The 26,631-nt window shown below is 36.6% G+C and overlaps 1 protein-coding gene across 4 annotated transcripts in view; it reads right to left on the bottom strand.

Moving 5' to 3' along the window:
- The window catches only part of INPP4B (inositol polyphosphate-4-phosphatase type II B), a 704,914-nt gene that overhangs the window by 151,118 nt on the left and 527,165 nt on the right, over positions 1-26,631 (bottom strand). For all 4 annotated transcript variants that reach the window (XM_040250456.1, XM_040250457.1, XM_040250454.1 and 1 more), the window contains one exon: positions 24,978-25,086. In XM_040250456.1, the coding sequence (XP_040106390.1) occupies positions 24,978-25,086 (109 nt within the window). The remainder of the gene's footprint in view (positions 1-24,977; positions 25,087-26,631) is intronic.

Genomic DNA, 26,631 nt, shown 5'->3' with positions numbered 1-26,631 from the left:
TAAGACCCTGCGGTTTACCATTCTATATATACTGGTTTGCATCTGCTAACTCCAAACTCCCATTCTACCTGTTGCCTCTACCTCGCTGGCAACCACAAGTCTTTTTTCTAGGTCTGTGAGTCTGTTTCTGTTGCACTCTAATATTCAGCACAAATCGCTCTGGTTCACTTCTCATTATGAGTGTTGGTCCCACCAAACTTTTCCATCACCCTTTCATCTTTCTGCTCCCAATATATTCCCACCTTCTTCCTCTCCATCCCTAATGCAGTCTTCAATCACCATCCCATCATGGGACATAACTGTAACTCCTGCCCCACGTTCCTGAGTCAGTTTCTATTTGAACAGAGTTGTGTAGCATGCACTGGTTCTCCTGGTTAAGTCTTTTAATAATGAGCATCTTACCTAGTGAGGCTGAAAGACTCATTTTCCACAATAAAAGCCAATGTTGGTGTCCAATTTGAAATAGTATGGTATATTTAAAAAAAAATCACAACCCATAAAATAAATTTAAGTGTGCATAAATTTCATCTACCTATTCATTGTCTTACTCTTTAAACATGTTATTTAACAGTTATAGCTTTTTAAATAGAAAGTTATGAGTATAATTTAATTATTGAGATAAAAAGAATATAGCTAAATTCTATTTTATAGATCTGTGAAATTTAAACTGAATCCAAACACTTGAATCAACTATCAATCACACAAAGACAAAATATTTGCTTGGACAAAAAATATTTAATAGGATATAAATATTATAGCAAATCATGGGTAAATATTTGAAAGTAGTATCATAATAGTTTTATATTGGTGAAATAGTGAATTAAAGTATATAGATGGATATATATACAATATTATACACTTTGATTTAATATATATTTAAATTATTTAATATCCTATTAATTAGCATATGTACCTACACACACTCATATGTTCATGAGCATATTGTTATTAGAGGTAGGTATAATTTTTGAGGTATAAAGAGAAATAAAGCACATAGTAAAATAATATTCATATTTATAAATGTGAATTGATAACTGAAATATGATTAAAATGATGATGTATGTTTTCGTGTGTATACCCCAGCTCAGTCACTTCTTGGTCCTCCTTATTTTCCCATCCTCTAGTATTCCTCGGGCTTCCCAGGTGATGGTAGTGGTAAAGAACCTGCCTGCCAATGCAGGAGACAGAAGAGACATGGGTTCTATTTCTGGGTTAGGAATCTCCCCTGGAGGAGGGTATGGTAACCCTCTCCAATATTGTTGCCTGGAAAATCCCAAGGACAGAGGAGCCTGGCAAGCTACAGTCCACATGGTTGCAGAGTTGGACACAACTGATGTGATTTAGCACACACACACTAGTGTTACGTGTTCCAAGGCTCAATCCTTGGAAGACTTCCTTGCTTTTATCAACATGTCCTTTCTAAGTAATCTCATTTAAACTTGTGGTTTATAAACCTCAGTTGTATTAATGATTTTCAAATTCATTTATTCCCCATCTAGACTAGTCCTTAAATTCCATTAAAAGCAAAAACTTTTCTCTTGACAGTCCCAACTTATCATATCCCAAACCAAACTCCTCATGTGCTCCCCATTCTCTATAACAGCTTCTCCACCATAACTCACACCAAGCTCATCTGATGTGGCAACATCTCTTCCTTTCCTAACTTGTGCCAAATTTTCCAGAAAATTCTGCCTTCTTCTTCCAAACATATGCAGAATCTAATTGGTCATTCCCACACTCACTGCAACCATTGCTTTTGCAAGCCACCACCATCTTCCACCAGGATTAGCACAACAGCCTACAAACTGATCTTCCCTCCTCTGTCCTTACATTGACACTTAGAAATCTTTGCCTCATGTTTAGGTTATGTTGTTGTTTAGTCACTAAGTCACATAGGTTGGACGAAGGCAGGAAGCAGGCAAGAAGAGAGAAACAAAACAGTTCTTTCTTAGCCCGTTGCCCATACCCCAAATTTGGGAACTTGCTCTGATGTTTATCTGTGCCTTCCTTCCTCCAGGCCACTGCTATCTCCATTTCTTAACCCATTTACTCAAGTAGGCCACTATTTTGGCAAATGGAGTCATGGAAATATACAGATGAGACAGAATGAGGTGGCAAGGAAGGAAACAGGAAGAAAACAGAAGGAGGCGTGGCACGGGTGGATTAGGGTGGATGAACTTAGGAAAACTGCTATGGGGTGCTGTTTTTCCACTCCTGCTGCAGAAATAAATCTCCTGGGCAAATCAAAGAACTATTTCCACTTCTTTTTTTTCCCCCTACTCAAGCACTGCTTTAAAAAAAAAAAAAAAAAGATTTCCTGAATCTAGAGAGAGGGACAAACACGCTTTCAGTTCTGAGAAGAAAACCATATGGATAATAAGTGAAAATGTACACCTTAGTGCACTTGAATATACCCTTCTGGCTTCACAGGGTTTAACAATGTGCTTCAGGAAATTGTAGAAGGTTAAAAACACACATACACACACACACACAATCATATGAAATCATATGGCTCTGCCTTCGCCTATTCATCCTTTCCATTCTTTTTTCCCTTTTTTCTTTTTGCTAGAAGTGTACCTTACAAATAAGAACGTGAAGGAAAACAATATCTGCTTTTATTTACCTCCTATGGATTTCACTTGTATAATTAAACGAGTTAGAAAATCTAAACTTAAATTGATGTTTGTCTCTGAAAATACTTTTTGTAAAAATACTGGTTTCTTGGAAATTTTACAATCAGTTTTTGAACAAACCTTGATGCGGTTTATTAGCTCTGTGACAAGTAATGCCAATCAAGGGAAAAAACAAACAAACAAAAACACCTAAAATTCATTTCATTTTAGCTCAACTTGCCCTCAAAGAAAATGTAACTATTGACTCTGATCATAACGGTTCCTACAATCTTTCTTTTCAGTTTGAATGCTCTTATGTGCCATTTTTTGACCAGTTGGACCATATGTGTATGTGTGTGTATAATATATAACATATATATACTACATACTGATAGACACATGTTCTTTCCTTAGTCCTATTCTTGCTCTAATAAAAGGCACCCAGACACTATTATCTGACAAAGTTCAATGAGTTTTCACTTCCTTCCATGGCCTATTCCCATTTATCCATGGTTTCACTTGCCCTGATTTCTTTTCCCAATTTCCAAGAGTTTTATTGATCTATTTCTGCCTAGTTTGGCTTCTGGTATTTTCATGCTCAGTAATCTGGGAACATGCAATGGAGTAACACCCAAACCAGGTCCCCTGATTCCCTTCCATCCAAAAACTTTCTGAACTCCGTCCTGGGCATTATTTTTCATATACCTCATTAAAATACAGAGAAGGTTGTTGTTGAGTCTCTCAGTCATTTCCAGCTCTTTATGACCTCATGGACTATAGCCTGCCAGGCTCCACTGTCCATGAGATTTTCCAGGCAAGGATACTGGAGAAGGTTGCCATTTCCTTCTCCAGGGAATCTTCCTGACCCAGGGATCGACTGAACTCTCATCTTCTGCTTAGCAGGCAGATTCTTTACCACTGAGCCACCTGGAAAGCCTATAAGATAAGGCATAAAAATAGAAACCATCTTCCAACAAACAAAAGCCCAGGACCAGATGACTTTATGGGTGAATTCTACCAAAAATTTAGAGAAGAGCTAACAACTATCCTACTCAAAATCTTCCAGAAAATTGCAGAGGAAGGTAAACTGCCAAACTCATTCTATGAGGCCACCATCACCCTAATACCAAAACCAGATAAAGATGCCACAAAAAAAGAAAACTACAGGCCAATATCACTGATGAGCATAGATGCAAAAATTCTCAACCCCAAAATTCTAGCAAACAGAATCCAACAACATATTAAAAAGATCATATATTATGACCAAGTGGGCTTTATTCCAGGGATGCAAGGATTCTTCAATATTCACAAATCAATAGTGTGATACACCACATTAACAAATTGAAAGATAAAAACCATATGGTTACCTCAAAAAATGCAGAGAAAGCCTTTGACAAAATTCAACATCCATTTATGATAAAAACCCAACAGAAAGCAGGCATAGAAGAAACATACCTCAACATAATAAAAGCCATATATGATAAACCCACAGCAAACATTATCCTCAATGATGAAAAATTGAAAGCATTTCCCCTAAAGTCTGGAACAAGACAAGGGTGCCCACTCTCACCACTACTAATCAACATAGTTTTGAAAGTTTTAGCTACAGCAATCAGAGAAAAAAAAAAAGAAATAAAAGGAATCCAGACTGGAAAAGAAGAAGTAAAACTCTCACTGCTTGCAGATGACATGATCCTCTACATATAAAACCCAAAAGACACCACCAGAAAACTACTAGAGCTAATCAGTGAGTATAGTAAAGTTGCAGGATATAAAATTAACACACAGAAATCCCTTTTATTCCTATACACTAACAATGAGAAAACAGAAAGAGAAATTAAGGAAACAATTTCATTTACTATTGCAATGAAAAGAATAAAATACTTAGGAATAAATCTACCTAAAGAAACAAAAGACCTATATATAGAAAACTATAAATGATTAAGAAATCAAAGATGACACAAATAGATGGAGAAATATACCATGTTCATGGATCAGAAGAATCAATATAGTGAAAATGAGTATACTATCCAAAGCAACCTATAGATTCAATGTAATCCGTACAAGCTACCAATGGTATTTTTCACAGAACTAGAACAAATAATTTCAAGATTTGTATGGAAATACAAAAAAATCTTGAATAGCCAAAGCAATCTTGAGAAAGAAAAATGGAACTGGAGGAACCAACCTGCCTGACTTCAGACTATACTACAAAGCTACAGTCATCAAGACTGTATGGTACTGGCACAAAGACAGAAATATAGATCAATGGAACAAAATAGAAAGCCCAGAGATAAATCCATGCACCTATGGACATCTTATCTTTGACAAAGGAGGCAAGAATATATAATGGAAAAAAAGACAATCTCTTTAACAAGCGGTGCTGAGAAAACTGGTCAACCACCTGTAAAAGAATGAAACTAGTTTCCTTGGTGTGTATGCCCAGCAGTGGGATTGCTGGGTCATAAGGCAGTTCTATTTGCAATTTTTTAAGGAATCTCCACACTGTTCTCCATAGTGGCTGTACTAGTTTGCATTCCCACCAACAGTGTAAGAGCGTTCCCTTTTCTCCACACCCTCTCCAGCGTTTATTGCTTGTAGACTTTTGGATCGCAGCCATTCTGACTGGTGTGAAGTGGTACCTCATTGTGGTCTTGATTTGCATTTATCTAATAATGAGTGATGTTGAGCATCTTTTCATGTGTTTGTTAGCCATCCATATGTCTTCTTTGGAGAAATGTCTATTTAGTTCTTTGGCCCATTTTTTGATTGGGTCATTTATTTTTCTGGAATTGAGCTGCATAAGTTGCTTGTATATTTTTGAGATTAGTTGTTTGTCAGTTGCTTCATTTGCTCTTATTGTCTCCCATTCAGAAGGCTGTCTTTTCACCTTGCTTATATTTTCCTTTGTTGTGCAGAAGCTTTTAATTTTAAGAGACACATGTACCCCAATGTTCATCGCAGCACTGTTTATAATAGCCAGGACATGGAAACAACCTAGATGTCCATCAGCAGATGAATGGATAAGAAAGCTGTGGTACATGTACACAATGGAATATTACTCAGCCATTAAAAAGAATACATTTGAATCAGTTCTAATGAGATGGATGAAACTGGAGCCGATTATACAGAGTAAAGTAAGCCAGAAAGAAAAACACCAATACAGTATACTGACAAATATATATGAAATTTAGAAAGATGGTAATTATGACCCTGTATGCGAGATAGCAAAAGAGACAAAGATGTGCAGAGTGGACTTTTGGACTCTGAGGGAGAGGGAGAGGGTGGGATGATTTGGGAGAATGGCATTGAAACATTTATACTATCATGTAAGAAATGAATCGCCAGTCTATGTTCGATACAGGATACAGGATGCTTGGGGCTGGTGCACGGGGATGATCCAGAGAGATGATATGGGGTGGGAGGTGGGGGGGGGGTTCATGTTTGGGAACTCATGTACACCCATGGTGGATTCATGTCAATGTATGCCAAAACCAATACAGTATTGTAAAGTAAAATAAAGTAAAAATAAAAATTTAAAAAATAAATAAATAAAAATAAAGTATTTTAAAGCTTCCCAAATGTATATTAACTAAAAATAATTCAAATCAATTTTACACTAAATTTAAATATAAAGTACAATGCAATTTTTGTAAATATTTAATGCAGTTAATTTGCATCTCAATGAAAAGTAATACATGTAACAATAAAACTAACAAATACTTTGCAAAAAAAAAAAAAAAAGAATGAAACTAGAACACTTTCTAACACCATACACAAAAATAAAATGGATTAAAGATCTAAATGTAAGACCATAAACTACAAAACTCCTTGAGGAAAACATAGGCAAAAGACTCTGACAGAAATCACAGCAGGATGCTCTATGACCCACCTCCCAGAGTAATGGAAATAAAAGCAAAAATAAATAAATGGGACCTAATTAAACTTCAAAGCTTTTGCACAATGAAGTATACTATAAGCAAGGTGAAAAGACGGCCTTCAAAATGGGAGAAAATAAGAGCAAATTAAGCAACTAACAAGGAATTAATCTCAAAAATATACAAGCAGCTTATGTAGCTCAATACCAGAAAAATAAATGACCCAATCAAAAAATGGGCCAAAGAACTAAATAGACATTTCTCCAAAGAAGACATACAGATGGCTAACAAACACATGAAAAGATGCTCAACATCACTCATTATCAGAGAAATGCAAATCAAAACCACAATGAGGTACCATTTCATGCCAGTCAGACTGGCTATTATTAAAAAGTCTACAAACAGTAAATACTGGAGAAGGTGAGAACAGGGAACCCTCTTACACTGTTGGTGGGAGTGAAAACTAGTACAGCCACTATGGAGAACAGTGTGGAGATTCCTTAAAAAGCTGGAAACAGAACTGTCATATGACCTAGCAATCCCACTGCTAGGCATACACACCAAGGAAACCAGGATTGAAAGAGACACGTTTACCCCAATGTTCATCGCAGCACTGTTTACAATAGCCAGGACATGGAAGCAACCTAGATGTCCATCAGCAGATGAATGGATAAGAAAGTTGTGGTACATATACACAATGGAGTATTACTCAGCTATTAAAAAGAACACATTTGAATCAGTTCTAATGAGGTGGATGAAACTGGAGCCTATTAAACAGAGTGAAGTAAGTCAGAAAGAAAAACACTAATACAGCATACTAACGCATATATATGGAATTTAGAAAGATGGTAATGAAGACAGCAAAAGAGGCACAGATATAAAGAACAGACTTTTAGACTCTGTGGGAGAAGGTGAGGGTGGGATGACTTGAGAGAATAGCATTGAAACATGTATATTACCATACGTGAAACAGATCACTAGTCCAAGTTCGATGCATAAAACAGGGCACTCAAAGCTGGTGCACTGGGACAACCCTGAGGGATGGAATGGGAAGGGAGGCAGGAGGGGGGTTCAGGATGGGGAACACATGTACACCCAGGGCTGATTCATGTCAATGTATGGCAAAAACCACTACAAAATTGTAAAGTAATTAGCCTCCAATTAAAATAAATGAATTAATTAAAAAAGAATAGAAACTACTCCTAAATATATTTAGAGGTAAATGTTCCCCTGATGCAAATGGGCCTGAGGGATATTTTTAGGCATTATGGAAATGCCCTAAGATTGGATTGTGATAAGGATCACACAGTTGTACAAATTTACTAAAAGTCCTTGAACTGTATACTTAAAATAGGTCAACTGCATGGTATACAAATTATACTACAGGAATAGAGAGTAAAGTGCTGGTTCTCCGGGGCTGAGGAAGGAAATGGGGAGATACTGGTCAGATACTGGTCAAGGGGTATGGAGTTTCATTTATGCCAAATGTTTATATTCCCAAGACCTAAGGTACAGCCTGGTGATTAGTTAACGATGCTGCACTGTGTTCTTGAAATTTGCTAAGAGGGTAAATTTTAAGTGTTCTCACCACAAAAAAAAAAAGAAAAGAAAAGAAAAGAAAATGCTAACTATGTGGAATGATGGATAGGCTAATTAGCTTGATTGCAGTCATTATTTCACAATATTTACATATATCAAAACATCAAGTTATATATTTTGAATATATAAAAATTTTATTTGTCAATTATACCTCAACTAAGCTAGGGAAAAAAATCAAATGTTCCCAGAATATGATGTTATAATGCTGGTAATTATGATTCTGGGATAAAAGTACAGGAAAACAGAAAGTATATTTAGGATCCATTTCATTTTTTCCCATGTCTGATATTTTTACGGAGGAGCTCTAAAAGAGCCAATAATTTATACTGTAGGTTAAGTAACTTGGTCTAGAACATACAACTACTATATATGTTAGAACAAGGATTCAAATGCAGGTTTGAACACAGGATTCACACACAGTTTGAACTGTTAATGATGTTTTGCTATCCTTCTCCAACACCATGTTCATAAGGTAGCAAATGTTCATAAAACATCATTAATAGTTCAAACTGGATAATAATAATAACCTGCATTTGAATCCTGGTTCTACCATCTACACAATAGTTGTGTATGTTCTAGACTAAGTTACTTAACTTACTGAGGTTTCAATTCCTAAATCTATATAATGGAATAATATTTGTTCTTCAGAGAGGTGTTTTCATGAACACGGTATTGATCCATTTTAAATCTGAAAAAGTTACAATCCCTTAGCTAACACAGAAAACATCTCTTAGAAACATATTGGTAGGTACAGCATATAAATATTGAAACAAAATATAATTGGAAAGTTCTCACCTTCCAATTAAAAACAAAGCTCATTTAAAAAGATGTATAATTCTATGTTATAACACAAATTAGACATAAAGAATTCAAAAATCATTTCACCATAAATTGTTTTTGACAAATATTTAATGACTGCTACTTGGTCAAGGCTCAGAGAAAAGCAAAAGATTAGAGTTGTTCAGCAAGATAATCATTGGATGAATGTGAAGATGCCTGTCCCCTAAATGCTACAGACAGGGCTGGTAGCAGAGAAGAAGAAAAAGGGGGATAAATAGCTGCTTCCCATAAGTCCTTGAAAATCTAAGGCTCTACGTTCTAAATGTGTACAAAAATTGCCCAGATAACTAACAGCTTCAGGGTTTGTTTACTGACTACTCAGAACTATAGCTCTTCACATTTCTAAGAGCTCAGAACTTTGTTTAAGAGCAACAAGAGGGAGGGGATATATCTATACTTCTAACTGAATCACATTCTTGTACAGCAGAAACTAACACAACATTGAAAGCAATTATACTCAAATTAAAAAATAAATTTAAAAAAAGGAGCAATGAAAAGGAATTGTCACATTGCAAATTTTCTAGGTATTTTGTTTTTGGAGATTTTTTTCATGATACCTAGTTTTTCCGTATTTGCTGAAAGTGTTAGGGGCAAAGCGTTTTAGAAAGACATTTTTCTTATTCCATAACTAAATAAAGACAAAAAGAAAGAAAGGAAGGAAAGGAAAGATGGAAAACAAAGAGCAAAGTCCTAAAGGGAATAGGACTCTCTATCTACCTCTACCACTCTAAGTAAATTTGTTATCCTTTCCAAAACATTCACTGATGCATCTCCTCTGTGTATACACGAGTTCATGTTTTCTTGCAAATACATTTTATATACATCTCTAGATACCTAACAATCCACATACTAATTGAAATGACTATACAGTGTTCCACTTTAGTAATGCAGAGTAGCTTTCTTAAATATATTCTTTCAAGATGTTTCTAATATTTTACTATTATGAATAGACTCTGTGAACACCTGAAATAAAATACTTGCCTTTTTAAAAATTATTTTTATTATAAGTATATTCCTAAATAAGTGGTTTTCCTGAGGTGTGTTTTGGAAGGTTGCAGACAGAGAACCGGTGAGGTCGTGTGTGTGTGCATGCGCTCAGTCATGTCTGACTCTTTGCAGCCCCATGGATTGTAGTCCACCAGGCTCCTCTGCCCATGGGATTTTCCAGGCAAGAATACTGGAGAGGGTTGCCATTTCCTTCCCCAGGGGATCTTCCCAACCCAGGGATCAAGTGTGCATATCTTGTGTCTTCTGCATTGGCAGGCAGATTCTTTACCTGTAGTGCCACCTGGGAAGCCCCTCAGTGAAGCTAGAGTCGTAGAAATATTTTTACTGCCTACTATATAGGAGCAGATTAAACTGTATCTAGTCAAGCATCCTTTTTTACAGTATAGATAATTTAATTTACTTTGAACATTATATTGTTCTCATAACAGCCCAGAAAGAGTTGAATATATCAAAGTTTTAAAAACTTCTATTCAATTCCTAGAAAGGTTATCTGTAAACTAATATTACTCATTTATTAGGAGCATATACATTTCATGCGGCAAATCTACTGATGGCATGAGGATGAATGCATACGGAACCTGAGAGTGGGCACAGAAGTCTGACTTTCCAGCTACATCATTAGCTGCAGGAGCAATTCAGTCTTTGAAAATCATTATTCTCACTGATAAAATAAATAGGGGAATTTGTAATCTCTGAGATTCCTTGTAAGTTCTAAGTCTTAAAAGATTCTTTATTGCAAAAAAAGGCAGACTCAGTAATTTTATTTTCCTCAACTTCCTTTCATATTGAATATAGATGACTGATCTTATTAAGCAAGCACTGGAAACAAACGGTGAAATTTCTAGATTCCCCTTCCGAGTGACCTGGCCATTCACCCAGTGAAATGAACCAGAAACCTAAGAGCCCTTCAACCCTGCCGAGTTACCACAATTCCTCATCTACTTGGATTTAAATCCTATAAAAAGGTCCTTAAATTTTCAACTCTGTACTCACCCACTTCCTCCCATCGGTACTACTGTAATAGCCTGTTTGCTCCTGTTCTCTCCATAAAGTAACTGAAAACACACACTTGATCATGTTCCTCCCCAGACCAAACTTGCCATCCTCTTAGCCTATATGATGAGCTGTCATGACTTGACACAGCAACAAGTGTCCTTCCAATTTGGCTTTCCGCCTTTATCCCCTCTTTCTCTCTCTCTGCTCTTCTCTGCCTCTTTCTTTCAGCTGCTCTATGTTGCTGGAGTTCCTAAGCCAAAGTGCAGTGAATGGCACCACCCTGTCCAGGTGCATTGACAGAAGCCTGGGAATGTTCCTTGACACCTTTGGATTTTTACCTCCCATTCCAAACAGACACATAAAGTCCAAACAATTGCCGAGTCTTTTAAAATATCTCTGCAACTGATCCCGTTTTCTCCCCCTGTGCTTAAACCACCCTAACCAAGCCATCTTTCTCCAACAGAAACACTGCAATAACTACTCACACAAGCCTCCTGACAGGGAAGAAGACACTGGAATAGTTCAGGCAAGGTCTCGTCTAATAAAGATCATGCAGTGACACTATTTTTCTCGTCACACAAGCCAACTGTGTGATTTTTCCATGACATAGATCCCATGTGTACATTGTTTAAAGTCAGTGTGTGCGTGCTGTTGTGTCCAACTCTTTGTGACCCCGTGGACTGTACCCTGCTAGGCTTCTCTGTCCACGGGATTTTCCAGGCAAGAACACTGATGTGGATTGCCATGACCTCCACTAAGGAGGCTTCCCAACCCAGAGATCAAGTTCATGCCTCTTATGTCTTATTCATTGGCAGGTGGGTTCTTTACCACTGAACCACCAGGGAAGCCCTTTGTAAAGTCAGTACTTTCACTAATGACAGTACTTGCAAAGAATGAGGTGCTCTAGAATTAGTTTCTACGGTTCTGGAAAATAGAGTAGTTTTTAGTTTTCTGGTGATTTGTGACTGCAGCCACAAAATTAAAAAACTCTTGCTCCTTGGAAGAAAAGCTATGACAAACCTAGACAGTGTATTAAAAACCAGAGACATCACTTTGCTGACAAAGGTCTGTCTAGTCAAAGCTATGGTTTTTCCAGTAGTCATGTATGGATGTCAGAGTTGGACCATAAAGAAGGCTGAGTGCTGAAGAGTTGATACTTTCCAAATGTGGTGCTGGAGATGACTCTTGATAGTCCCTTGGACTGCAAAGAGATCAAACCAGTCAATCCTAAAGGAAATCAACCCTAAATATTCATTAGAAGGACTGGTGCTGAAGCTGAAGCTCCAATAATTTGGTCACTGATGTGAAGACCTGACTTCTTAGAAAAGACCCTGATACAGGGAAAGATTAAATTCAGAGAAGGGGGCAGCAGAGGATGACATGGTTGGATGGTATCACTGACTCAATGGACATGAGTTTGAGCAAACTCAGGTAAATAGTGAAGGACAGGGAAGCCTGCTGTGCTGCAGTTCATGCAGTTGCAAAGAATTAGACACAACTTAGTGATTGAACAACAATTTGTAGGTGACTTTCTTTTCTGTTTTCTGACTTTGGGATTATGGTTATAAATATCTAAGCTAATAGAGAGCTTTTAGGGCTTCCCTGGTGGCTCAGATGGTAAAGAATCTGCCTACAACGTGGGAGACCTGGGTTGAATCCCTGGGTCAGGAAGATTCCCTGGAGAAGGAATTGACAATCCACTCCAGTATTCTTGCCTGGAGAATCCTATGAACAGAGAAGCCTGGCAGGCTATAGTCCATGGGATTGCAGAGAGTCAGACACAACTGAACGACTAACACACAGACACAGAGAGATTTAAAGAACATGTTGGAAATTACTTAGGATTTAATCTGAGTCTCCATATTTTTCCTTAGATTAAATGCATACTAGTTAAAATAACATAACTATGTCATGATTTTAAACATTTTTTTTAGTTTATGGTGAAGAAGAAATACAACTCCTGATTCATAGAAAATAAGTCATCAAACCATATTTTCTTCTCATATTTAGTTTTTTAAGTAATCAGAAAACAATGTTTCTGTAGCCTGCTGTATATTTCACATTTAACTGTTAAGTTCTAATATTCCTACCAATTAACTTTTTCTTCTCAGATAAAACAAAAAGTCATATCTTAATAGCTGGGTGAAATGAAAATATTTAATTGTGAAGTCAAAGTATCTTCCTAAGAGTGATGATATATTTATCTTTCTTCAAAAATCTCAAGGTTGTGACCATTATTTCTAACAATCTAATGATTTCAACAGAAATAAGCCACAACTACAGTCATCATGAGAAACGCTGGACTGGAAGAAACACAAGCTGGAATCAAGATTGCCGGGAGAAATATCAATAACCTCACATATGTAGATGACACCACCCTTATGGAAGAAAGTGAAGAGGAACTAAAAAGCCTCTTGATGAAAGTGAAAGAGGAGAGTGAAAAAGTTGGCTTAAAGCTCAACATTCAGAAAACGAAGATCATGGCATCCGGTCCCATCACTTCATGGGAAATAGATGGGCAAACACTGGAAACAGTGTCAGACTTTATTTTTGGGGGCTCCAAAATCACTGCAGATGGTGACTGCACCATGAAATTAAAAGACGCTTACTCTTTGGAAGAAAAGTTATGACCAACCTAGAGAGCATATTCAAAAGCAGAGACATTACTTTGCCGACTAAGGTCCGTCTAGTCAAGGCTATGGTTTTTCCAGTGGTCACGTATGGATGTGAGAGTTGGACTGTAAAGAAGGCTGAGCGCTGAAGAATTGATGCTTTTGAACTGTGGTGTTGGAGAAGACTCTTGAGAGTCCCTTGGACTGCAGGGAGATCCAACCAGTCCATTCTGAAGGAGATCAGCCCTGGGTGTTCTTTGGAAGGAATGATGCTAAAGCTGAAACTCCAGTACTTTGGCCACCTCATGTGAAGAGTTGACTCATTGGAAAAGACTCTGATGCTGGGAGGGACTGGGGGCAGTAGGGGAAGGGGACGACAGAGGATGAGATGGCTGGATGGCCTCACTGACTCGATGGACGTGAGTCTGAGTGAACTCTGGGAGTGGGTGATGGACAGGGAGGCCTGGCGTGCTGCGAGTCATGGGGTCGCAAAGAGTCGGACACGACTGAGCGACTGAACTGAACTGAACTGAACTGAACTGAACTGACAGTGTATATAAGAAACTATAGGGTAACTGCTCTGTGATTTTCTGAGATCACATCATTAAGATTATGTGTTTTAGCATTTTTAGACACTGTTCTCTTTACTTAATTTATTATCACTCAACATTCTATTATCATTTATAAAACTTGTTTGCATTTACAATTAAAGTCATTTTCTTTAAAGGAAAGATTTAATCTTTAAGAAGCTTGAACTCTCACACTTGACAGAGTGCTTCTTGCTTCAGAACATACCTGGCTTCACAAGCTTCTGGGTAGGTGGCTGGAAGAAGGTTGCCAAATTTTAAATGTCAAAGTCGCTACGGCATGACCAATATCGAACCAGATTTTCAGTTGGCTATGTTTATAAAAATAATAATGTCTTTTATAAAATAAAAAATCTCCTTTCAGAACATATAAAAGTATATTTTCCCTTCCTAGTCAGGCATGAGGAAACACAAACATTGTAATTGCTGACAATGGCTGTCTCAAAGTCTACAAGTCATTTGCCACAAGTGCCCGTATGTTTCTGTCACTTAATTCAGACACAGTGGTCTCTTCAAGCAGAGTAATTTGTTCTTCCTTTTACTCCAACGACAGACAAAGCTTTCACTTCTTTCATTTACACTCTCATATACTTACTGCTTCAAGGGACACTTATCAAATCAGCTCCTCGGGATGCAGACATAGTCAGTGCCCTGGCACACACACAGCATAGAGTGGAAGAGAGGCAATTAGGAACTCTGGAGGTTAAAAACAGATGTGGCCTTGCAAGAGGTAAGTGAAGACTTCAAGGCAAAACTGAAACAGAAGGACTTAGATCTGGTTCACCATGGAGTGGTGTGAGTGGAGGAGAAGATGGTGTGAGTGGCGAAAGACGAAGCTGGAAAAGAAGTCAGGGTCAGATTGTTGTTGTTTAGTCATTAAGTCACACATGACTCTTTTGAGACCCCATGGACTGTAGCCTGCTAGTCTCCTCTGTCCATGGGATTCTCCAGGCAAGAATACTGGAGTGGGTTGCCATTTCCTCCTCTTTCCAACCCAGGGACAGAACTCTCATCTCCTGCATTGGCAGTCAGATTTGTTTCCAATGAGATACCAGGGAAGCCCCAGGTTCAGAATACACGTGAAAATATTATGCACCTTGGGCTTTATTCTCCAGGCAAGAGGCAGCTTTGAAATGTTTAAAATAATGAAATCACAAGATCATATTTGCCTTTAAAAATATTATTTCAAGCAAGGTGAGACTAATAAGTGAGATGAGAGCCAGTCTGGAAGATGGAGAGTGACTAAGAGATATGGCAGTAGAACATTTAAAAGATGTTGGTTCTACAGATTAGGACTAAGAAATGGCAACCCACTCCAGTATTCCTGCCTGGAGAATTGCAGGGACGGAGGAGCCTGGTAGGCTACAGTCCATGGGGTCGCAAAGAGTCTGACAAGACTGAGCGACTTCACTTCACTTCAAACCACAAGTGATTATGGAAATTAATGACTTCCTGAGAAACAAGAAATGACAAAACTGATTTTTTGGGAAATGGAAGCAAAGGAAGAAAACTAGTCCAGGATTTTTGCATTTTGAAGTTGAACATCTGGTGGTGTCTTAATTAAGAAAAGCAGTCCCTAAGAAAAGTTTGTGGATAAGAAGATGAGAGATGGTTGAATACATTGACTTTGAGGTGTGTGGATGACACTATTGATGTGGAGTTGTCTACTAAATGGTTACGAACACAAGTCTGAATCTAAAGATCCATGCCTGGGCTTAGCACAGAGATGGTGTATGAAGCCCAATGCTTAAGAATATGTTGGCATAGAGACCTTCTGCATAGCACAGGGAACTAATTCAATATCTTATAATACTCTATAATAGAAAAGAATCTGAAAAAGGATGTGTGCGTGTGTGAGTGTGTGTGTGTGTGTGTGTGTGTATGAAGTGAGGTAAAATGAAGTGAAGTGAAAGTCGTCTCCAACTCTTTGTGACCCCAAAGACTATACAGTCCATGGAATTCTCCAGGCCAGAACACTGGAGTGGGTAGCCTTTCCCTTCTCCAGGGGATCTTCCCAACCCTGTGATACGACCCAGATCTTCCACATTGGAGGCAGACTCTTTACCAGCCACAAGGGAAGCCCAAGAATACTGGAGTGGGTAGCCTAGCCCTTCTCCAGAGGATCTTCCTGACCCAGGAATTGACCTGGGGTCTCCTGCATTGCAGGCAGATTCTTTACCAACTGAGCTCTCAGGGATATATGTATACACACATATATTTGTATAACTGCATCACTTTGTTATACATTCAAAACATTATAAATCAACTGTACTTGGATAAAAAAAAAGTTAAAGAACATGTGGGCAATTAGCATCATATGTACAGTGATATAACATTTTCTGGAGGGCATTATATAGCATCTCTAACACGTAATCACTACAACTAAGAAATTTCACTTCTAGGAATTTTATTAAAAAAGAAACAAATTTTCAGAAACATAAGAATAAGGGTGAACCTTGCAAAGATAGAGAATTATAACAAAAAACAGAACAATTTAAATGACCACCAATATTATATTGGTCAGATAATTATGCTACATTTAATCAATAAAACCCTAGTTAGCTTTTAAAAAAAATGAGATCTACACGTATTGAAATGAAAGGTTGCCAGGACATTTTTGAGTGAACTTTTTTACATGTTTTATATTAATAATAACTAATATTTATTAAGCCCTCATTATGTGCCAGGAATCACTATAAATGTTCAGTGTATATGAAGTCACCACATCTTCAGAACAACTCTATGAGGTATTATTTGTAATAATACTTTATATTTGCAGTATTATTTGTATGCAGTATTATTTGTATATTACAAATGAGGAAACTATGGTACAGAGTGGTGAGGTAATTTGACTAATGTCACAATGCCAGTAAGTGCCCAAGCCAGGATTCAAATCCACACAAGGAGCAGGGTCTATGAATTATCTGAGATGAAAGCTTCTGCCCTGCCCTAGAATGAAAACCAGAAAAATTAACCTGAGTTATAGGAAAGTCAAGAACATTACATTCTCATGACCTGGGTTAGTAGATCAAGAATCATGATCACTGAAAACTCTGATATTTTTACCTAGAATAAAATGCACAGGGAAAAATACATTAAGCTGTTCAGATTGGTTTACTCAGGGGAAGGGAAATGGAAAAGGCAAACTTTTTAAAACCTTCTTCATTCTCTGAATTTGTGTGCGACAAGCAAATATTATTTTTGTACAATTACAAAGAGAATGAAGCCGGAGAAAAAGTGCATGACAAATTCATTTCAGATCATATGTGCTATGCTGAGTCGCTCAGTTGTGTCTGACTCTTTGGAACCTCATGGACCGTAGCCTGTCAGGTTCCTCTGTCCATGGGGATTCTCCAGGCAAGAACAGTGGAGTTAGTTGCCATGCCCTGTTCCAGGGGATGTTCCCGACCTGGGGATAGAACCCAGGTCTCCCACGTTGCAGGCCGATTCCTTACCGTCTGAGACACCATAGCAAAAAGCCCTTTGCTCCCTTGTAGTACATTTAGTTCAGTGCTTTGCAAACATCATCATTTAGTTTGTAGTATGTGGCCAAGCCTCACCAGGGCTATTTAATTGTTTTATTCTTTCCTGACTTCACGCTATAGATGTGCAAGACCTAGAACCCACGTATATTTGAATATTTGTTGTATACAGGGGGTTGCATATAGAAAAGCATATGCTGATTGAGAAAAGCCAGTACACAGTTTTGGCAAATCTAGTGTTGTATTTGTCAAATATGAACAACCTTGAAAGCTGAGAGTGGTCAAGGAGAAACTGATTCACTGGAAGAAGTAAATAAACCTCCAAGGAATCAAGTTATAATAAACACAAAAATTAAATTCCTATCTCCTTGAAGATGATGTATTGTCAAGTACTGGACAGAGTTCAAATGAAAAAAAGGATGGATAAGGCTTTTATTCACACTTCTTATTTCCATAGGGGCTGTATGATTTTATTATATTTTAAAATTTTCTTTATTTTTTGATGCTATAAGGTGTTTTTTCAAAAAGGGAAAAATGTATTTAAAAGTGAACAGGAGATGAATTTTAGCTGTAACCTGTAAGACTGATCTTACTAAATGGAATACCTTTGTTGTATTGGGCATGACTTCCAAAATCCAAAAACACATAAGGATTATTAAATTAAGAAGACTCAATTAATATACTTCGAAGAATTAGTCATTTTAAGCCATTTTGAACTTTTCAATTTATAACAGAAAAGACACAAAGATATAGATTACATATAAAAAAATAAATTGGATGAGATGGTACCAATATGCTCCCAATAACTATCCTGTTGAGGACAAAGATTAAGGGTGATTTTAACTTCCTGCTTTTGACTTTTCTACATTTGCCAATAAACATATTTTAAAAATTGGAAAATTGTCAATAGCAAGCAATATATTTAAAAATATATATCATTAAAATATCAAAACATTTCCATTTAAAAGATATATGACATGATATATGGATTTATACAGAGTTATGATGTGAGTCTTTAAACTACTTGGCCAGTGAGTAACAAGATGAACTTCTGAAAGAAATCCAGAGACTAATGTAGAGATAGAGAAAGAGCTCCAAGTAGGGGAGAAAATTGGCTCTCAAAATTAAACATGGACGCAGTCTTACTGCTTTCAATGAATACATTTGCATCAGTCATTCCCTTTCATAAAAAGAAATAAGAATATTGTTTCAAGCATGGAAGTAAAGATTTTGAAAATAAGTATCTTTGTAACTGCTGCCTAGTCTGTTCATATGTTACTGGAGAAAGTACATAAAAAGAAGAGCTGAAAAACCCTGACTCCTTTGCTTAGATACCTCAGCTTTATACCACTAATGAAAAATGTTAATTTATGTTTTAACTCCTATTAAGCAGCAGTTAGCAATTCTATCCTGAAGAATACATTTCAAACCTAGTGGTATGATTTTGTTCAATTCTCCCACTTCTGGTTTACTGGATGTTTGTTACACTCTAGGCTACAAAGAACTTCTTTCCTTAATGTGATAACCAAGAAATCTCCAATTTATAATAGAGAACTAGGAAATTCTACTGATTTCTCTTCCAATAATAAGGAAAACTGAGCTCATAAAAGGTAAGGCTGGTTTGTTTAACTATTCATATTGTTTTACTTTCCTTCAGAAAATTCCTCCAAATTCTCTTATAGACTCAAAAACAGGCTATAACATTTCTATCGGTAAAATTTTACTTTGCTTTCCTTTTGACTTTTCCAAATAATTTCTTTCTCTCTTCTATTAGAAATTGTGGGGCTGTCAATGTTGATAATCAACATTATCAACAGACTGAGGGAGCGCATTGAGGGGGTGAGGGTAGTGGAGGGAAAGGCGTGGTAGATACTCAAGGCAGGCATTTGACACAAAGATCTCTTGCAGGGAGTTAGCTGTGAGTTTGTCCTTAATGAACAGGTAGATCACAGGGAATTAATATTCTTGAGAGGTGAACACTACCTGTCACTGGCTTTTCTTCTTCTTTACAAAGGCTCTTGGTTTTCATGAGGTGCCTTTTTATCTTAATGAAGGGGCTATGCCTTTAGGTCATGATCCTACTCAGTGAAAGTTCTGGGTGCATCTGAGGTTCCAGCTGAATTTAGAAATGATCAAAGCAGGCAAAATATGTGCTGTCGTGGTAATTTTCCCTTTCTTTTAAGTAATACTGAAACTAAAGAATTGATTCATATTTTGAGAGAGGAATATATAAGCTTCTAAATACAGTCTAGGTAAATCACCGAATCCAAGAACATGTAAGTGATGAACAAATGAATACATGGGTTACAAACATTGCGATTTTGGTCTTTTAAGGTAATATATGTACACATACACACACACATATGCATATACATACATTATCTACATATATATGTATATATATATATGTATATATATATTTTACTAAAAAGACCAAAATTAAGAGTTTTGTAAAAAGAACATAAATTTATACACACCTATATGTGCATAACTTTGTTGTACATCTGAAGCTAATACAACATTGTAAGTACACTATATTTTAATAAGATTTTTTAATGGTTAAATGGTAAATTTTATATGTTACCAATATTTTATTACAACAAAAACTGTAAAAAACAAACCAAAAAAACACCAAAATATAATATATGAGTAATTAGCATTTTGGTTCTTAAAAAGTCTCATCTCTAAGGCATGAAAAGCTCTATAATATGTTTGGTTTTATTCATTCATGTTATTCAGATCCAAGCTTTCCCAGATCAAAATTCTTACTGCTTTATCCCCATCTCTGGTTCCATTTTGTAACAATTTAATGAGTGAGGGATTCTTTAAAGAAAATTTTCCATGTAACAAGATGTAAGGCTTTTTTTCTGTATTGCAACAAATATTCCTTTGCATAGATTTTCTTTTCTCCTGATAGAGCCTAACTGAGATTCTATACATTTTTCAAGTTTAACTCTCCTGTGCCACTATTCCTGTTTGTAGCCTCCACACCATTCTGTCTTCTTCCAGCACTATTCACACTTACATCTGTATCAGTGGTTCTCAACCCTAGACACACATCAGTCTCACCTAGGAAGCTTTTAAAACTTAACAATGCCTGGGGTCCATTCCCAGGACTAACTTAATATGTCTAGGTTAATATCCCAGCACAGACAGAATATTTTAAAGCTCCAGAGGTGATTCTAATTTCAGCCAAGGTTGAGCACCCCTGCTCTATATAATACTGACCTTATTGCCTTATGATTATTTGTTAAACTTTATCTCCCACTGAAGTTTTTGGCACTTTAAATCAGACTTGTGTGGATTGCAATGCTTGTTGAGTTTTATCTATGGAATCTACTCTGTGGAACACTCCAGAAGATCTAAAATTCAAGGTCATCTCTTAGTTAAGGAAATCACAAACTGTTATAAAAGTACTGGACGAGAACAAACCTAGCACACCATAACTGTGACCTACAAAACTTTATGTGAAGTAAAAATAAAACATTAGGATAAAGAATCAGATCAACATGAGAACTCCAGAAGACATGATGGAGAAAGTGGGAGTCTTAGGATGGACCACGTGTAGAATTTCAAACAGGATTACGTACATGATTTTTACAGAGAGAAATGAAAAACAGCGGGGAGATAAAAATAGCAATTTTTTTTGTAAACAGCAACAGAGTAAGGAAAGGGGAAGAGGTGGAAAAGTGAAATCGATTAAGAAAATAGTTTCTGTACCATAAAGAAACAACTTCAAGAGCAGGAGGAAATGAATGTAGAAAGTCAGTGGGGTGAAATCACGGAGGTTTTGAATGCTCAATGAATGAGCATGGATTTCTTGACGGTTTCTGAACAGGGACTAATGTACTGAGACATTTGTGCTTAAAAAAAAAAAAATCAATCTTCCTAATTAATTATCTTTTAGTCTTGAAAATACTTTTTATGTGATCTGAATTACATTATATGAATACTATAAGCAAGGCTTTCTTATGTTAAAATGCTTTTCATTTTGTGGTCAATGTATTCATCAAAAAATAGATCACGAAGGAACAGACACATAAATTACATCTGTTCCTAGATGATAGTATTTCATTGGCTTAGCTGAGAAGAAAATAAATGAAGGTGAAGTTGTAACAATGGTTGTGGTGGGTCTCCTAAAAACACCTAATAGATGCAGCTATCTTTTCTTTGGGTGGGGATGGGGTTATCAAAAGAAAGAAAAGGTGAAGAAAAGTTCTTTCACTTAATGCTATTTTATGTCCTGCCAAATGTAAATAAGGTCTCATATCATATAGTCATACTTATTTCTATATTACTGTTTGTAGCTGAAAAATACAATATTTGTTGCTGAAAAGGCCTGCAAAAAATGATTTGATTAGTGTGATATCACTTTAGGCTTGACATGTTTGCTCAGGTTATCGCTCAGCTTGATGAAGAGGCTGATACTATACTCATCTGGGCATTGCCTCAACAAGATCTAGGCTTGCTATTTTTAAGATCTAGGCTAAGCTATTGTTTTAATTTTTTTTAATTTTTATTTTTACTTTATTTTACTTTACAATACTGTATTGGTTTTGGCATACATTGACATGAATCCGCCACGGGTATACATGAGCTCTCAAACATGAACCCCCCCCCCCCACCTCCCACCCCACATCATCTCTCCAGATCATCCCTGTGCACCAGCCCCAAGCATCCTGCATCCTGCATCGAACATAGACTGGCGATTTGTTTCTTACATGATAGTATACATGTTTCAATGCCATTCTCCCTATTTTCATTTTAAAAATGGCATTTCATCAGTAAAGTCATCAATAAAGCAACGGGATAAATAGCACATATGAAAAGCCTAAAGCAAATCAACATTTACAAGCACTGGACTCACCTTTTTATTTTAAATTTGATCTTAGAGCTCTGTGTATGTGTGTTTGTGAATGTGTGTGTGTGTTTATATATACATAAACATCCCAACAAGAAGTGAAGAACACTGGAGAACTCAGATACTCATGCAGATATTTAAAGCTCAAAATATCAGAGTTTAAATATACAACTTAACATTTGTCTTTGCCCATAGCATATAGTGATATTTTATGAAATTATATGGTTAGATTCCATGTTTCACATACACAGGCTTCATGTGCTCAAGTACATTCTATGTACCCTGTGGGCATCTTCAATCTTCTAATTGTATTATGCACTTTAAAATTTGACTGCAAAAAATACTGAATTCTCAGGATAGAGGCTTCTAGTTCCAGACAAGATGGAATAAACACAATCTATTTTACTATTCCCTCTAATCCTCAAAAACAGAACAAAACAAACTACTCTGTACAAAATATATAACTCATTTATCAAAAGACACCAAAGGATGGAGAAAAGAAAACAGATTGGCTAGGAGCCTCAGGACTTAAGGAATGACATCATAATTATTTCCACATTTGTTTGTTTTTTTTGTCCTTCTTTGCCCCCTAAACATTTCACTTTGGGTACAAGGGAAGCCCTCAGTGAAGCAAAAGGTCAAATAAATAGCACCCAAGAAAAGTCAAAGGACTAATAAAAGGGTAGCCAATAGAACAGTAAGCTTTTAACAGTAAGCTTTAAATGCCTGAGGGTGAATATCACAAACATAATAGTACTGCTCCACTCAAAGGATGATGCAGCAAGGGGAAGGTGAGAAATATCCCTGCCCAGTGAAGCCCTCAGGTGCAGACCTGTATTCCACTCTTCTCATCTTAGTAAAGGGATGGCATCCCCTTCCCCATGGGGTCTGTCACTGAACTGACATCCAACCTCCATGCATTAAATAAGAGGTGACCCTCCTCTCAGAGCCCCTAGTTGGAACTCTGATGCCCACTCCCTGTTCCAACATTAATGCAATGGAACCACTTTCTGCAGCAGAAGGGTTTGGGGGAAGAGTGTGACTATTAGGGGATAACACTAGGGAGTTTCTATATGATAATGGGACAGTTATTTATGATGACTATGGTGATGGTTAGTCCAATTTACATCTGTGATACAACCTCACAGAACTATATTCCCTACCCACCAAAAAACTAAAACCAAAATCAAAAACAAAAACTGGAAAAATCTTAGTAAGAATACTAGCTGATTTAATAGTATTGTACCAGTAGAAAGAGAAAGACATATTAATACGTATATACACACACACACATATATATACACATTGCTAGCTTGTACATTTATATAACAGTACACCAGTTATACAATCTTAACTTATTTTATTTTTTTAACTTATTTTAAATGCTTTCTTCCTGAACATCTGGACAGTGAATAACAAATATGTTATGTGATAAAGCTTTTTAAAAATGGTTTTGGTTTTGCCACTCAGATTATTTAATATTATTACTAAACCAACTATGACTAAAGAATAACTATTAACCCCTAACTTTCAAAATTGGAGTTTTTTTTTTTTGTTTTTTTTTGGCTGGCTGTGCACCTTGTGGGATCTTTGTTTTGTGGCCAAGGATTGAACATGTGTCCCTCCCCCCACACCCCATGGTGGAAGCTCAGAGTCCTAACCACTGGACCACTAGGAATTCCCAAAATATGAGCTCTTAATTCAAGAAGAGTAACTACTTGAAAGGGAAAAGAAAGTTACCCTTCACACTTGGATAACACTCTTTAAAATTTACATGAGTATGGTCATAATCAGAGGATATAACAGGATAAACTTGGTTGGTACATGTCGGGATAAACTATAGTACTAATGCAATATTTTAAAGTAGCTAAGAACAAAACAGAAGGTTGAGAAAGTAAATCAAAATTATAAATAACAGTGATGATACTTTGGTTTCTGTGTCTCCTTTTCCATAAGGAATAGAAAGTTTTCTCTTTTAACTTCATCACTTAAGTAATAGAGTTCTGTATGGATGGCTCTTTTTTTAATGGAATAATTAAATAATAGGGCAGTTAAATGCCTTGCCTCAGGCCACAGTGGAAATCACTAGTAGGGTTAGAGTCATAAATTAGGACTCATGCTCTCCATTAATTGTCTTTGCCTTCACAGAAAATTAGACTATGCTTTCAGCTAAATATCTGTCTGAACATCATTCCATTGAGCTAAAATAATTGATACTAGAATACTATTTATTAGTAGGATGGCTTCCAGAAAAATTTTCTGCTAGCACAGTTCTACTCTATTAAGTAATATGCTTAGTCATTTCAGCCATTTCATTTATTCTAATTTCTGTTCAAGTTTTTTGGTTTTGAAATTCAACAACTCTAAGTTCCTGAATGGCATGGTTGGAGATGTCAAGAACTATTCATTGTGATGGATCAAGCTTATTTATCTTAACTTGGCATACAAAAACCCTTCCCCAAAGGGGAGATAATATCATGAATGCATTCTGTTGTCACTTACTTTCTTCTTTCTGCTTCAAATCTATGCAGGAGTTTCCGAAGACCACCATTCTTAAATCCCTGAAAATGGGCAGCTGGGGCTCCCACGGTGATGACGTCATAGAGAGCATCTGTAACAAGAATGGACAAGGAGATGAACACTTTGCAAACATTTATCTCCAGCATGCTGTTTGCATTGAAGCATTCACACTGTGGGAAGTGTGAGGAATTATTCTGTTTAATTTTGCAGGAATAACAATGAACTCACATCTCAAGGGGGCAAGACGAGCTAATCAATCTTTCTAAAAGCCACCTGTGCACCTAAACAAGTTATAATATCTGCTTGATTTATGACTACATCTTAATTATATACTACTGTGTAGAACAGTATGTTCTCTCATTCTTCTATATACTTACTGAGATAACACATTAATTGGTCTTTTGTGTATTTTACTTCATTGTGTTTTGCATCATTTAATTTGCAGTCATATTGAAATTCAACAATAATGAACAATCTTTCAACCAAAAGTTGCAGAGAAAAGAACAAAATATTACATTACTTTGACCCAAGGACAAAATGGTACTAGTGCCTTTACAAAAATCTATACGCCACAGTTTTTTGCCTATGTATACACTACATCACACAATTTTGAATGCATGCAATTGAATTTTGCAATTTCCCTAGGTGGCATAGAAAAAATACACAAATTGTTTTGATCTATTTTCCAGTGAGATACTTTTTTTTAAATAATAAAAAACCCATACATTTAAATTGAAACTCAATCCTTTGATCTCGAAAGCCATCAAGTTTGATACATATTAAGTTTACCACTTCAAAACATGCCATCATCCTACATTCTAATGAAAAGTATCCCTATAAGAAGAAAGACTAAGTGAATACCCTCTTGTTAAACCACATTTTATTTGAGAAATCTAATTTCATAGTAGATCCTTTTCAAATTGATTTTGATATTGACATCTTGGTTGTTTTTCCAATCTCATTTACAGGGAAAACATAAATTATTTTATTAGCTTCGGGTACATACCATGACTTTTTCATAGTGGTTCAAGCCAAATACACCCGAAACAGTAATTTTTTAAAATAAAATAGGTCCTCAAGTGAAAGCACTTCAGCTGCATTCAGAGAACTCAAGGTCACAGAAAAACCCCAGAAGTACAACCCAAACTAAACAGCCATTAAAGCAGACACTGAACAGTCATTTAATGGACTACTGGAGTTCTGAGCTTGCCTTCTTTTAAAAAGTCACTACTCAACTAAAAGTCCTACTAAGTCACTTCAGTCGTGTCCAACTCTGTGAGACTCTATGGACTGCAGCCCACCAAGCTCCTCTGTCCATGGGATACTCCAGGCAAAAATACTGGAGTGGGTTGCCGTGCCCTCCTCCAGGGATCAAACCCACATCTCTTACGTCTCCTACGCTGGCAGGTGAGTTCTTCACCAAAAACACCACACTTGGGAAGCCATCTTTTCTTAAACTAGCAACATACTAGATTTGTGTGAAATGTAAGATTTCTTAGTCCAGAGGATTTTAACCTAAGATCTAAGAAAAGGGTTCTAAGGTGTCCACAGACAGACATTAATTGTCTTAGTGACTCCGTTTTCCTTCATAGAAGTGGGGATCACAACTTTCTCGAGTGATCGTGGGATCGCTTGA

This window comes from Oryx dammah, unplaced genomic scaffold, assembly GCF_014754425.2.
Source record: "Oryx dammah isolate SB20612 unplaced genomic scaffold, SCBI_Odam_1.1 HiC_scaffold_12, whole genome shotgun sequence".
In the NCBI taxonomy this organism is placed as follows: Eukaryota; Metazoa; Chordata; class Mammalia; order Artiodactyla; family Bovidae; genus Oryx; species Oryx dammah.
The sequence above is the reverse complement of the archived record's forward strand: the minus strand, read 5'-3'. Positions and strand labels throughout refer to the sequence as shown.